We start from the raw sequence: 14,865 nt of genomic DNA, 5'->3' as shown, positions 1-14,865 counted from the left end.
GAATTTTATTTATTAGTTTAAATCCTATAAGCTAAATAAGTATTCTGTTCGACAATTACTAGACTGCTAGAATACCAGACTTTAAAGGCGCTATTTCCTTGTTGTTTTTAGAGAGAAAATGAAGGCATCTTTTTACACAGCTTTACTTATGAATCTGTATCATTCTCTTTTTTTTAACAGAGCTCTAAACAGGTTTTTAAGTTATAATTATGACTTACTTGCAGTCAAAAATATGCAAACACGATTAAAACCTCTGAAAGTTTATACGGTGCCTGACACGCGGTGGCAAAACAGCTGTTACCTCGGATGGAAATGATGGCATTTTTAAAAGTAATGTTTGCAGAGGGACAAACATGCATTTGGGCTTGTATGAAGTTTGACAGATTGTTTCAGTTATCTGCTGCTCTAAAACACAAGACTGCCCCCTGGTGCCGCCTCCTTTCTGTCGTGCTCTTCTCTCTTCCAGACATAACCCGAGTAGAAGTGCGGTACACCTGAGCAGGCTGGGTTTACAAATCAGCCCGTTCAGATCTGCTTCCTCTCCTCCTAATCCTTTGTTTTTGTTTGTTTAACATGCATACAATCATTCAAACGATGCACTGCTGACAGACACGTCATTGTTCATGTTCGTAACTTGAAATCCGGCCCATGAGAAAAATGAAAAATGTTCAAAAAATACGACAAGTTTTGCAAAAACAACAGTTTACAATTCAGTCTTTCACTTTTTCAGGATGAAATAAACTTGAAATCAACTACAATACACGTTCCAGAGGAGTTCCGGTGATGAAGAGTGTATAATTTTAAGATTTCACAGAGCAGAGTGCATTGAGTAGAATATCTGGTGAAACCAGGAGGAGGCAGCAACGCACCTGGAGCCGCCAACCTCTGCTAACCAAAGAGGAAGAAGAAGGCGCGCGTCATTTACGCGTCTGTGACCTCATCGTATGCGCTGCTATATTTTGAAAAGCTGGACAGCGGCTGTCAAAGCTCTGCACTTTATTGTACACGCAAATTCATTTTTATGCGACTTGTTATTATGGATCAAATGTAAGCGAACATTAAAGCATGCCAAAGTCTCTGAAAAAGTCCTGCACCACTCAGACCTCCATCAGCAGGTACTTCGGAGGATTGAGCAGCAGCAGCAGCAGCTTTGCCTCCAACAAGCAGCGCGGGATTAACCCAAATCCTGCAGAGCAGCAACTTTCAAGAGGCAACGTGAGTTGAGCTTCACACGCACATATCAGACATGCTTCACTCAATGCTAATTACTGAAGTGCAGTTCATTTTTGTCCTCCAGCAGAAGCTTTCATCTGATGATGACTTGGAATTGCCAAGAAAACGAGTTAAGCCTTCTCCAAAGGACCACCAGGCGGAGGATGTGGAGTGTGAGCCTGCGTCCTGTCAGGGCATTAAAGGTGAGTGTTGACTTCAGACAGAAAAATATGTCATGATCTTCTAAACCCTCATTAAAGTCACTTATATCTGTCCACTGCACAGCAGCATCACAGTTCTCCAAAAAACATGTGCACTGGTATAGATTGTGATGAGATAACTCTGCCCACAACGCATTTATTTGGCCTCCAGTGCGATCCCTCGATGCACTAGTAGATGCACTTACGGTAAAATTTTGAAAATCCTTGTTGACTTCCTTCTTAAGTTACTGCATTCACAATATTTTCAGAAAGATTGAGGTAACCGAGATTTGAACTTGTCCAACATTTTTAGTAGAAGCACGTGTGTTATGAATATCAGAATCCTACCTCGCCTCATACTCGTGTTATTGCATTCACAAATCCATCCACAAATCCAGCCTCTTACAGCTGAGGGGTACAAAGTGAAGTTGTCGTTGATGTGACTGTAGTACTTGTCTTCTCTCCTCAGACACAAAGCTGACGCTGAGCCGAAAAGCAGGCAGCCTGTGCTCCTCCACGTTGGAGAAGCTGAAAGGCTTCACCTGCGGGGCTGAGCCCAGTGTCGTCAGCAGCATCACCCGGGAAGAAACAGAGACGGCTGATGCAGGTCAGGAAAGCAGTGATTGGTCTCCTCGTTGTGCTACAGGTCAACCTGAAACTACACACAGACTGCAGCATGCAGAAAGGGAGCATGAAGGTGAAGAGGAGGATGATAAAGAAAAGGCAGATCTGGGGTTGGCTGCTGCAAAACAGGTATGCAAAAAGTAAAGTACCTGATAACACTGAAAAAGCAAGTGTGACTTTTTACATCGTAACAGATTTGATGTATTTTTATTTCTGCAGGGAGTTCACTTCTCTCAGTTTGCCAAGACAGGAGGAGGAAAGTGTGCAGAGCTGGGTCCTCCATTGGACTGTAGCACCTCCTCCAGGCGTTCAAAGAGCATTTTCACCCCCCTTGAGCAGCAGGTGATCCAGCTGAAACAGCAGCATAAGGATGCTTTGTTGGCTGTGGAGTGTGGTTACAAGTACAGGTTCTTTGGAGAGGATGCAGAGGTGAGAACTAAAAAGCAGATGTGTTAGTGATGCATTTAGAAGGAGTTTAAATTTAAACTGTATCAAATATAAAAGACATATCTTATGTTTTAGATGATTGTCTTCTTTCAACACAGTGGCTCTCTGCACCTGATTTGTGTTTCACTGATCGCTGAAGGACGTTTTGTTTGTGAACAGATTGCTGCAAAGGAGCTGAACATCGTCTGTCATCTGGATCATAACTTCATGACGTGCAGCATCCCCACACACCGCCTGTTTGTTCATGTCAGACGGCTGGTGTCTCACGGACACAAGGTTTCTGCTTTATCTTTGACTTTATATGATTACTGTTTACTAATTGCAAGCAGTTTAGGCTCATGCTCTACTGGCTTTTTTATTGTTTTAATTTATAGGTCGGAGTGGTTAAACAGACAGAAACATCTGCGATCAAAGCGTCAGGGGCCAACAGAAATACTCTGTTCACTCGTCAGCTCAGCGCCCTGTACACCAAGTCCACTTTGGTGGGAGAGGGTATCCTTATAGATGATGAATGTGTGCACGTGTTCTTAAACAACTTTTTATCGTCACTCTTTGTTTGAAACAGTTTCCTTGACAGTTTTTTTAAAAGATGTAAATCCGGTCTGCAGACTCGGGGATGTGGAGGAGGGGGGCTGTGATGATGTTGTGTCGGACCCTCCCGACAGTTTCCTGCTTTGTATTAGTGAGAATTGGGACAAACTGAAGAAGCAGCTCACTGTAGGACTTGTGGTGAGTTTCATAAGTCAATCCATGAATCCCACCTGGCCATTAGGCTGATTGTTCTTCAGTTATTCTGTGTATAAGAGATGAAAATCAAAATTTTAATTTAAAAGTAGGGTTACCCCTTGGCTTTTTGTTCAACACACATTAGGGGACTGTTGTGTATTATTTTAAAATAATTTAATGTTCACTGTTCAGTTTCTTTGCATGCTGATAGTGTAATAACACCACACACTCACTTGTAGTGAAGAAGAAATTGTAAAGAAATTAAATCTTGATTAATAGCTCACTTAAGACAAAAAGTTACTTTAATAAAATTTGAACATGCTTTGCCATTTTTCAGTTTATACAGTGTATAACTGTCAACTTGGAGCTGTAGCTGCACATCTTTGACATCATCTGATTCACAGCATGTGTTTGTGTCTGCAGGCAGTTCAGCCCAGCACCGGCGACGTGCTTCTGGACTGTTTTCCTGACGGTCCCTCTCGCTCTGAGCTGGAATGCCGTGTCCTTAAAATCAACCCTGTTGAAATCCTGGTGCCCTCCGACCTCTCAGAGCAAACCGAGAGACTCCTGCACAGCATTACGAATGCAAGGTAATATGCTGGGAAGACACTAGAGGGCAATATATACCAATTTATTACTAAAATGTACTTAAGCGCTGAGCTTATGTATGTGTTTACAAAGCTGTATCTGTTTGTGAGTTTGCTGTATTTCATTCTGCAGAATTAGGTTTAGGTTTCCCCGGGCAGGCAGACGGTTGTTTTATTTGAAACTCCTCAGGCTCAGTCTGGATGAGGAAATCAATGTCGGCTTGGTTCTCAGCACTCTGGATTTCACTGCAGGGATAAACAGGATCCAGCCGAGCCGTCTGTATTTTAAAAGATCATAGACTGTCTGTCCCAATAAATGGTCATTTTATATCACTAGTTTTATTAAAAGAAATAGACAGCAGTTACACACCTGCCTACACATATTTAAGTTCTTCCTCCAGTTCAGTCGTTTAAAACATCAAGTTCCATAATGTGGTTTTTAATGTTTTTTGTGTGTGTATAACTAACATGAGGCTTTGGTGGTTGTAATCAGTTTAAACAAGTGCTTTACAGTTTTCCCTTTTGTCATTGGTAGGCTGGCTTCTTGTGAGATCAACACAATTACTTTGTTTTGGACTTGTCATCCACCAGAACTTAGTAGACAAATACTCTTATAGACACATAAAGACCATATTTTTATTGGAAAACAGAAATATATTCTGTTATTTATGCAACTCGAAACAGGTAAAGACACAAGTTAGCTTCAGAAAAGTTAACAGCATCAGTTTCAGTTATTCCAGCGATTAGCTCATAAGGAGCATCAGAATGTCTTGAAGGTCTTGAGCTTCACTTGAAAGCCTTAATTTAATGTCTGCAGGCTCTTGTATGAATCACGAGAACACAAAAAGGTTAAATTAAGTTAAATTTACCCTTCATTCTAACTTGTGTTGTACAGTTATTTCATTTTTAACTTTAATTTTTATATTTTATTTTATTTTATTTTATTTTATTCCTTCCTAGTTAAATTTACCCTTTTTAATTTTCATATTTATTTCTTATCTCATTCATAGCCTTTTCTTTTTTTCTTTAGGTCACGAGCAGTTGTGTAAGCATTTCACTGCATATCGTACTGTGTATGACTGTGTATGTGACAAATAAAATTTGAATTTGAATTTATTTGAATTTGAAAGGAAATCTGAGTACATTTGTTCTTTTATTAATTGGCAGACCAACAGCACGAGCAGCAACGGTAATCCTATTTAAATTCTTCTTTTCCTTTTTTTGATGACGTCATATTGCTGTTAGTGGATACTTCAATACATTGCGCGCGTTTCCACTATCAGCAATAACAGGTATGAACATATGTGACTGGACTGTGACGGACTGATGATGTGGACTGAAGTTTTGACTGACTTGTAGTTGGGATTAAAGACTGCACCTGTTTTAGGATCCCTCACGTCTAAGCCTAATTCACCCTTAGCAGTTAAAAGGGTGGATGTCCCCTATGGGTTAATGACAGAGCAACAGTTTCCAGGTCATAGTGCAGGAATCAAAGAATTGAATGATAGAGATGAAAAGAAAACAACTCCTGCACAACTCAATGAATATAAAGCTTTAGTCTTAAGTTTTATCAAACAAGTTGGAGAAAGAACAAGGCTCGCAGAGGGAAGCACGCAGCCAGAGGCTCGGTGGGTCCATCTCAAAGTGCTGAAAAAGAAGCGATCGAAGCCGAGGTGGACAGGACCCTTCGAGGTAGTGGAGAGAACGTCTCATGTGGTCCAGCTGAAAGGAAGAGGAGACATGGTACCATTGCAGCTAGTGCACAGCAGCTGAGGAGCCTGGAAGAAGCATTGCAGAGATCCAGAAGGACCTGACCAGGCAGGACCCAGGCCCAGACTCAGCTAAGTCAGAAAAATCCCAGAACTCAACCGCAGGGGCAGACTAATCCCCTGGTCTGTGGAACAACAGATCTCAGGGTAGTCTACCCCTGAGATTGAAGTAAGAAGAGGAGGAAGAACGCAAAGAATCACCCAACACAGGTTGGCGTGACTTGAAGAAGGCCAGAAGCTCCTCAAACAGAGTTTCTAGTTTCAGAACAGAGAGAAGAAAGAGACACCAGTGAAGATGGTTTTGTGGGAGAGCAAAAACGCTTAGCTTGCTTAGCCTGGATTAGTGTGGTTATGTTGGGACTGACACTTGTAGAGCATATTATAATGGAATAGTGGTGAACTTCCAAGACCCACCAGTAACAGCTGCAGCAAATGTTACTAACACTTCAGTCTAACACTGCTGCCTAAGTCCAGAAAGATTGGTGTGCTGACTGCAGATTACTTGCAATAGCTGCTATTAGATTAGATCTCTAGGTAGACTGAATTATCCAGAATTCCAGAGAACAAGAGGTGGGAGACTGCATAGCTTGTGCTACAGCCAGGCCCCATCTTTTCACTGAACCAGCTCTACGCTATCCTAATGACACCTGGGGATTTAATCGCAAGCTGCAAATTACTCAAGCTGCAAGCTAGCTTGTTCCGGCCAATCGCTAACACCACTAAAGTAGGCCCATTCACCCCTAAATAAGACAACTACACTTGTTTCAATCTAACTGTTGGCACTGCACAACCAGACAACAATTATGACCAGACCCCATTGGACTGGTGCTCCCTAACCCTCCCAAGCTATCATACTGGAGTTTGTATGGGTAAGTGGGCTTGTGCTGGGCTCTATAGAGATCGAAAATGTGAAGTAATTTCCGGGGTAAAACTGCAAAGGATTGTAGGTGCAAGTGGTACTAGCGCGCACGGGCTATTACAAGACAACAGTCACACAGAGATAAACGGAGACACAAAGAATGGCAAGAAGCTGTTGTATTATTAACTGCTATAGCCGGTCGCATGACAGCCACGGGAAGCCGATGGGTAAAGAGATCGGTTTTTATCGGATTCCGTTGTGGAAGAAAAATTGTTCAAGTCATGTTTCCAAAGTCACGAAGAGGCGGTGGATGACCTGGATTGCAGCTATTAGAAGACCAAATACTGTGTAACGTTCCAGAACACTCCAGCTCAAATGTTAGTCTTTTCCAAGCATTTCAACAAAGGTTAAATTTAATTCAATTCAATTTGATTTATATAGCACCAAATCACAACAACAGTCGCCTCAGGGTGCTTTATATTGCAAAGTAGATCCGTACAATAATAGATACAAAGAAAACCCCAATAATCATATGACCCCCTATGAGCAAGCACTTTGGCGACAGTGGGAAGGAAAAACTCCCTTTTAACAGGAAGAAACCTCCAGCAGAACCAGGCTCAGGGCCATCTGCTGCGACCGGTTGGGATAAGAGAAGGAAAACAGGACAAAGACATGCTGTGGAAGAGAGGCAGAGATTAATAACAGATATGATTCAATGCAGAGAGGTCTGTTAACATATAGTGAGTGAGAAAGGTGACTGGAAAGGAAAAACTCAATACATCATGGGAGTTCCCCGGCAGCCTACATCTATTGCAGCATAACTAAGGGAGGATTCAGGGTCACCTGGTCCAGCCCTAACTATATGCTTTAGCAAAAAGGAAAGTTTTAAGCCTAATCTTAAAAGTAGAGATAGTGTCTGTCTCCCGAATCTAAGCTGGAAGCTGGTTCCACAGAAGAGGGGCCTGAAAACTGAAGGCTCTCCCCCCCATTCTACTTTTAAATACTCTAAGAACAACAAGTAGGCCTGCAGAGCGAGAGTGAAGTGCTCTAATCAGGTCATTAAGGTAAGATGGGGCCCCTGATTATTTAAGACCTTGTATGTGAGGAGCAGGATTTTGAATTCAGTTCTGGATTTAACAGGAAGCCAATGAAGGGAAGCCAAAACAGGAGAAATATGCTCTCTCTTTCTAGTCCCTGTCAGGACATCCTGATAATAATTGAATTACAGTATTCCAGTTTTATGGACTACCTTTGTAAGTCACTTACAAAGGTATTTTTTTGTTGTAGTTAATAAGTAATTTATCATAACATAATTGTTGAGGTTTACTCATTCTTGCTGTACAGTGGGGCAAAAAAGTATTTAGTCAGCCACCGATTGTGCAAGTTCCCCCACCTAAAATGATGACAGAGGTCAGTAATTTGCACCAGAGGTACACTTCAACTGTGAGAGACAGAATGTGAAAAAAAAATCCATGAATCCACATGGTAGGATTTGTAAAGAATTTATTCGTAAATCAGGGTGGAAAATAAGTATTTGGTCACCTCAAACAAGGAAAATCTCTGGCTCTCACAGACCTGTAACGTCTTCTGTAAGAAGCTTTTCTGTCCCCCACTCGTTACCTGTATGAATGGCACCTGTTTGAACTCATCATCTGTATAAAAGACACCTGTCCACAGCCTCAAACAGTCAGACTCCAAACTCCGCCATGGCCAAGACCAAAGAGCTTTCGAAGGACACCAGGAAAAGTATTGTAGACCTGCACCAGACTGGGAAGAGTGAATCTACAATAGGCAAGCAGCTTGGTGTGAAAAAATCAACTGTGGGAGCAATCATCAGAAAATGGAAGACATACAAGACCACTGATAATCTCCCTCGATCTGGGGCTCCACGCAAGATCTCATCCCGTGGGGTCAAAATGATCATGAGAACGGTGAGCAAAGATCCCAGAACCACACGGGGGGACCTGGTGAATGACCTGCAGAGAGCTGGGACCAAAGTAACAAAGGTCACCATCAGTAACACACTACAACGGCAGGGAATCAAATCCCGCAGTGCCAGACGTGTTCCGCTGCTGAAGCCAGTGCATGTCCAGGCCCGTCTGAAGTTTGCCAGAGAGCACATGGATGATACAGCAGAGGATTGGGAGAATGTCATGTGGTCAGATGAAACCAAAGTAGAACTTTTTGGTATAAACTCAACTCGTCGTGTTTGGAGGAAGAAGAATACTGAGTTGCATCCCAAGAACACCATACCTACTGTGAAGCATGGGGGTGGAAACATCATGCTATGGGGCTGTTTTTCTGCCAAGGGGACAGGACGACTGATCCGTGTTAAGGACAGAATGAATGGGGCCATGTATCGTGAGATTTTGAGCCAAAACCTCCTTCCATCAGTGAGAACTTTGAAGATGAAACGAGGCTGGGTCTTCCAACATGACAATGATCCAAAACACACCGCCTGGGCAACAAAGGAGTGGCTCCGTAAGAAGCATTTGAAAGTCCTGGAGTGGCCTAGCCAGTCTCCAGACCTCAACCCCATAGAAAATCTGTGGCGGGAGTTGAAAGTCCGTGTTGCTCGGCGACAGCCCCAAAACATCACTGCTCTCGAGAAGATCTGCATGGAGGAATGGGCCAAAATACCAGCTACTGTGTGTGCAAACCTGGTAAAGACCTATAGTAAACGTTTGACCTCTGTTATTGCCAACAAAGGTTATGTTACAAAGTATTGAGTTGTATTTTTGTTATTGACCAAATACTTATTTTCCACCCTGATTTACGAATAAATTCTTTACAAATCCTACCATGTGGATTCATGGATTTTTTTTTTCACATTCTGTCTCTCACAGTTGAAGTGTACCTCTGGTGCAAATTACTGACCTCTGTCATCATTTTAAGTGGGGGAACTTGCACAATCGGTGGCTGACTAAATACTTTTTTGCCCCACTGTAGGTTACAAATAAGTCTTATATTGATTTTAATTGAATTCTTTGCGCTATGCTACTTTGTTTACTGTGGCTTTGCGGGCTAATGTTTGTTTTGTTTTGTAGGCAAACCAGCCTAAAAAATGCTGGAATGAGATCCAGACTGGGCACCCTCTATCAACCTGGGTCATACCGAGTTTTAAGCTGCTACCACGGTGAGATTTGATTGGTTAAAGAGGGAGAGCCAGATGAAAACAGCCACGAAAAGTCCCACATTCCTCTGGGCCAGAGACGGATAATCCAGGCGAGATCTATGCAGGTAAAATTGTTATTTTACATAAAAATATTCTACTTTTCCCACTGTGTTTACCTGTGTTTAGCTTAGCTATTTTGCTCTTTCGCTGTTCACTTCAAAGTTACAAGTCACTTACTGTTTTTGCTGTCTATGTTGTACTTAGATTTTTCATCATTTGTTTTAAAAGTAATTATTTTAAAATTGTATTTGTCACTGGGCCAAGTCAAGTTTTAAATGCCAAAATAGAAATGTGCCTGTTTGATTACTTTGTTTAAAAGTCAAATTCTGTAAATCAAATGTTATCTAACGAGTGTGTTGTGCCAAGTCTGGTGGTGTTGTAGAACTTCGTCTTGTTTTTGCACCTGAAATAAACGTCTTTTTGTGTATGTATGTGTGTTTTTCAGCACCAGTCACTACTGAAATTGCAGCAGAGACCCAACCACAGCACAAGCATGAAGATCAGCAGGAGTGTAAAATCTGTTTGGTGTATTTGCAGGAAGAAAACCAAAAATTGAAACAAGAACGGTCGAAAAAGAAATTAGACAAGGACTTCCTGAAAGACAACAACTCTAAAGTGAAGTTCTACACAGGGATGCCATCTTTTGCTTTACTAATGGCGGTGCTACAACAAATTAGCCCTAGCCTACCAGATATCGACAGAAAAATTTTCAGATGCTCTTAGATTAGAGATTAGATAAAACTTTATTAATCCTTCGGGTGGGTTCCTTGTTGACTCTCATGCATTTAAGACTTAACTTACCATTTGAACATGTTGCACACCTCTTTGATATTGGCCGGACAACTACATCCACTTTGTTTAACATTACTGTAAATGTACTGTATGCTCACCTCAGCCCATTGGTGCACTGGCCTTAAAGACGTTGCATACAGATCAGTATGCAACACCAGTATGCTGAGATGTTTGGTGATCGTGTGACAGTTCTCAGCTGCATTTGAATAAAGCACCAAATCCACACTTTTAAGCTTAAATTTCAAAACTTACATTTAACTGTTCTGATTTTATCTGTTTTGATTTTATATACTGTTTTGTTTGTTTGTTTGTTAATTAGTTAGTTAGTTTATTTGCTTGTTTTAATCAATTTCAAATCATGCTTTTTATTTGTTTTTGTTTCTAATGTCTCTGTAAAGCACTTTGAATCACCTTGTTGTTGAATTGTGCTATACAAATAAACTTGCCTTGCCTTGCCTTATTGACTGTTTCACACTTTTAATAGCGTGTAAATTTTGAGCTCTCTCTAAGGCAGAGACATATTCCACATACAAAAGTAGGCACACAATGAAATGTCTCATAGGCATCACACCCCCAAGGGACCATCTCTTTCATTTCTAAAGGATGGGGAAGGGTGTACCAGTGACAAACATATAGCTGAAACATCTGGCTTTCTACAGAAGCTATCACCTGGAGACAGAGTGCTTGCATTTTGATATTAAGGAAAGTGTTGCCTTAATGGGTGCCACTTTAAAAATCCCAGCATTTACCCGTGGTCGTAGTCAGCTACAATCAAAAGATATGGAAGAGACACAAAAAATTGCTCACGTCAGGATCCATGTTGAACAAGTTATAAGCTGTCTACGCTCAAAGTACACCATACTGAATGACACGTCTAGGTTTAGTGGTGCCGTGTGAGGATAAAAGCATGACTTTGCCGGATAAGATAGTCGCTGTTTCATGTGTGCTCTCAAATATGTGCCCAAGTGTTGTATTGAAGCAATCAAGTGATGAATAAATGTTTTCCAGTATGTTGTTTTGAAGTGTTTTTTGTTTTTGTTTTTTTGCAGTGTGGATTTGTTTTTTTACCAAAGCAGCTAATAAAGCACAATGGAACACAATTTTGCCTTTCTTGTTAGATTCTATAATAAAATGAAACAATAATGCCAAGTATAAATAAAGACAATAAATTGAATAAATTATGAAGCACTTATTTTATTTCTATTGGATCTGAAAATGTGTAATACTACAACCTGAAAAGACAAATAGATTGTGTTGGCCTGTACAGGAGATACAGAAAAGTTTTTAACAACAGCTGTAAAATGAAATAGTCCAAATCAGAAAATAGATACAGCAATACATACACCCAAGTAAACAGGACCTGGGCTTGTTGCAGGGATCTGAAGTTACTAAACACTTTGTGAGAGTATGCACTCACACTTAGGACCATATAAATATAAATATCAGCGTGATGAAAGTTGGGAGCACCCTAATGTGTTTAGTCCACTGTATGGTTGTATGGGTCTAACCCTTTCACTCCTTTGATTTTTTTCCTCATACCTTTTTTCTTGCCTTTTCGTCAATTCTGTCTTTGTATGGACCTGCCGTGTTCTCCTTCGTTTTGTACATAACTGTTTTGGGGGGAAATAAAATGCAAGTAGAGATTAAAACCGCAGAATTAAAAGTTACCGGTGCTGGAAATGCTAGCACCTGATGCAGTGTTTTGATTTTGCTGCCACTCATACCTACAATGCAACAAGCACAAGTCACATGGTTTGCCAATCTCTATTACTACTGTGGGGGGAAATAGGCTTTTCCTTCATAGCCCAGCCATAGAACAAAAGGGGGTGATGATGCCTTTGCTTGCAGTGGACCAAGACGACCTGGAAGTGAAAACACCACCTCAAAGCATTTCATGTGGCCTATAAGCTCTCAAGAATGAGATTAAGTTGCTGAACCCTGACCTCTGATATGCCAAAGCAGTTGGTTTAGCTGTGGTGTGTAACTGTGTAGAGTGAGGAATTAATTGACAGTGGGGTCTGCCTGTCATAAAATGAGGAGTAAGAGCTGCCTCAATCAGATAAACATCAAGTCACAGTTGCAATTGTGGTCAAAGTTTACATACACTTGAAAAGAACCTAAAATAATGGCTCTACTGAGTGCCCCGTTATTTCTACAACTCTGATTTTCCTCTGAAAGAGTGATTGGAACAGATAATTCTTTGTCACAAAAAACATTAATGAAGTTTGGTTCTTTGATGACCAGTGTTGGGCAAGTTACTTTGAAAAAGTAATAATTATAGTTACTAGTTACTTCTTCAAAAAAGTAACTGAGTCAAACTATTCTAAAAGTAATTAATTACTTGAAAAGTAACTATTGCGTTACTTTAAAAAAAACGTTTAACCCTCTGGGGTCCAGGGTATAATTGGCCATTTTTAACTACTTTTGATTTTCCTACCACATTTTACCTTTAAAAAACTATTTTAAAGGAGTAGTGATACGATGGCACTAGTCCAATATGGCAAGTTCATGTGTGGAAACACACAGGGTGTACGAGGGGTTATATGAGTTCATGTGTTTTTAACTGGGCTTTAATTTAATCAAACCACAGGGTTTTTAATTAAACTATTTTTATCACTTTGGTGTGTCTCAACATTCAGTTATGCAGACATATGTGTTCTTAAAAGCAATTCTTTGTTTTGCGGGCGGAGTGGAAGCCGTTTTGCTTCACAGTGCACCTTAACAAAGCGGGAATGCTTCTTATTTACATCTAGTCAAAAGTGTTGGTAATAGTGTTTTATCACACAAATTTTGTGATTCTGACAATATCTCAGCTTGCAGCGATGCAAGCATTTTATTTTAAAAATGGCACAAATGGGAATTTCTTCTGAATGGGCAATGCCAGCCTATTCACAAGCGTTTCATTTAATCAAACCACTAGTGTTACTTTAACTAGTTTTTACACATCTACTGGGGTTTCTTTCACGGGTTGATGCAATCATTTTATTTAAAAATCGTGATTTCGGAATGTTGAACTAAGAGGGAGACAGAGGCTGCTAGTTTTTAACGCTATAGGTGGTCACAAATAACATTCAGCCCCTTTAGAAATAAACAGAGATGGGCAGTAACGCGTAACACGTTACTGTAATCTGATTACTTTTTTCAAGTAACGAGTAAAGTAAGGGATTACTATTGCAAAAACGGTAATTAGATTACCGTTACTTTCCCGTAGGAACGCTGCGTTACTGCGTTACTAAAACCGTGATTTTTTGCGAGAATGTCTCACGACAGTGACGTAAGCGAGTGCGCCGTTAGTGACAACAGCTGTGTGCAGATCAACAATGGATCACATATCGATTGTGGGAGAGAGTATGAGCGTGCAGCGTGGAAGTACTGACCTTACTTTGAGTTTGATTCCATAAAAAGTGACAAAAACATTAGCGTCCATCGTGCGTGGGAAGAAAACTTCTTTTTACAGCGAAAAAAACCCCTAAACTTCCAAGCAAGCACCGAGAGCGCAACGACGTAATGGGAAACTCACAGAGACACTGCCGTATCCTTCCACTGACCGCTGCACACCTGCACCAGGGTAAACCTCCGCCTACCCAGTCCTGCTTTACAGGTGAAAATAGAGCAACAGGACCGCTGAGTCTTTGACTTTATTTATTTTCTGCTGTGTTTTACTTGCATCTATTTGAAAGACTGAGTGTAAACACAAAAAATATTTTATTTTATGTGCTGGAATGTGCAGAAAATAGGTTTAAATGTTAAACTAATTTATTCAACTCAGAGAATGTTGCATATAATTAAATTTTTGCTTGATGCATAAAGTTAAAAGATTAAAACTATAAAACAAGTTTAAAAAAAAGAGACTTTTCCATTTGATTACATTTTGTATGATGGATTATGTAGAAAAAGTAGAATTGGGCTGAAAGATCTATCGCTTTATCACCTCTTCAGGTTGTAAATCGTGTTTTTAAAAAGTAACTAAGTAATTAATTACTTTTGAAAATAAGTAATCAGTAAAGTAACGGGATTACTTTTTTGGGGAAGTAATCAGTAATTAGTTACTGATTACTTTTTTCAAGTAACTTGACCAACACTGGAAATTAATGCTGCAGTGATACTTCTAAAACCAGTCGCGCAAGCCCCATCCATCTTTCAACAGCCGGTTAATTGTTTAAATTTGTCCAGGAACGCAAAAGCCCACCGTGGGTATCATTTAATTGTTGGGATTCCTTAGGAAAAGGTAAAAGCCGACAGGTGTACCAGTTGAGCGGGGACCCGACCTATTGTTTAAAGTGGCCGGTATCGGCTCTTTTTGTAATTCCTCGACAAGGTAAAAGCCCCGCAGATGTACCAGTCGAGCAGGGAATCGCCTATTTTCTGAAGTAGCCAGCAACAGCGGACTCTTAGGCCTATCTTGGCCAGTTACACCGGAGCTCAGCAACTGCGTGCCCTGCAGGTGTATCACCCCCAGACTTATCGGCCCCCG

The 14,865-nt window shown here is 40.7% G+C and overlaps 1 protein-coding gene across 3 annotated transcripts; it reads left to right on the top strand.

The window, feature by feature from the left end:
* Nucleotides 1–901: 901 nt before the first annotated feature.
* On the top strand, nt 902–10,625 carry LOC102306677 (DNA mismatch repair protein Msh3). Of its 3 annotated transcripts, XR_006054262.1 has the most exons (10): nt 908–1,215; nt 1,298–1,415; nt 1,882–2,165; nt 2,256–2,465; nt 2,643–2,759; nt 2,858–2,975; nt 3,073–3,212; nt 3,633–3,799; nt 9,472–9,664; nt 10,045–10,625. XR_006054262.1 is itself a non-coding variant. In XM_042219535.1 (9 exons), exons 1-9 carry the CDS (start codon nt 1,066–1,068, stop codon nt 4,093–4,095), a joined length of 1,467 nt encoding a protein of 488 aa, XP_042075469.1. In that variant the 5' UTR covers nt 902–1,065; the 3' UTR covers nt 4,096–4,720. The 3 variants fall into 3 exon arrangements, 2 of the variants coding, with proteins under 2 accessions (XP_042075469.1, XP_005919183.3); XM_042219535.1 differs by lacking the exons at nt 9,472–9,664; nt 10,045–10,625 and adding an exon at nt 3,930–4,720 and having other exon boundaries at nt 902–1,215; nt 1,301–1,415; XM_005919121.3 differs by lacking the exons at nt 9,472–9,664; nt 10,045–10,625 and adding an exon at nt 3,930–4,719.
* The last annotated feature ends 4,240 nt before the right edge of the window (nt 10,626–14,865 follow it).

Source organism: Haplochromis burtoni, unplaced genomic scaffold (assembly GCF_018398535.1).
Source record: "Haplochromis burtoni strain Fernald_Lab_line unplaced genomic scaffold, NCSU_Asbu1 Contig_34, whole genome shotgun sequence".
NCBI lineage: Eukaryota > Metazoa > Chordata > Actinopteri > Cichliformes > Cichlidae > Haplochromis > Haplochromis burtoni.
This window is presented reverse-complemented; position numbering and strand designations above follow the sequence as displayed.

Excerpts from the sequence above, each read along its gene's own strand:
- LOC102306677 (XM_005919121.3), top strand. The coding sequence starts at position 1,066 with ATGCCAAAGTCTCTGAAAAAGTCCTGCACCACTCAGACCTCCATCAGC. Across the intron at positions 1,216-1,297 it reads AGCAACTTTCAAGAGGCAAC|CAGAAGCTTTCATCTGATGA; the intron begins GTGAGTTGAGCT and ends TTTGTCCTCCAG. Across the intron at positions 2,466-2,642 it reads TCTTTGGAGAGGATGCAGAG|ATTGCTGCAAAGGAGCTGAA; the intron begins GTGAGAACTAAA and ends GTTTGTGAACAG.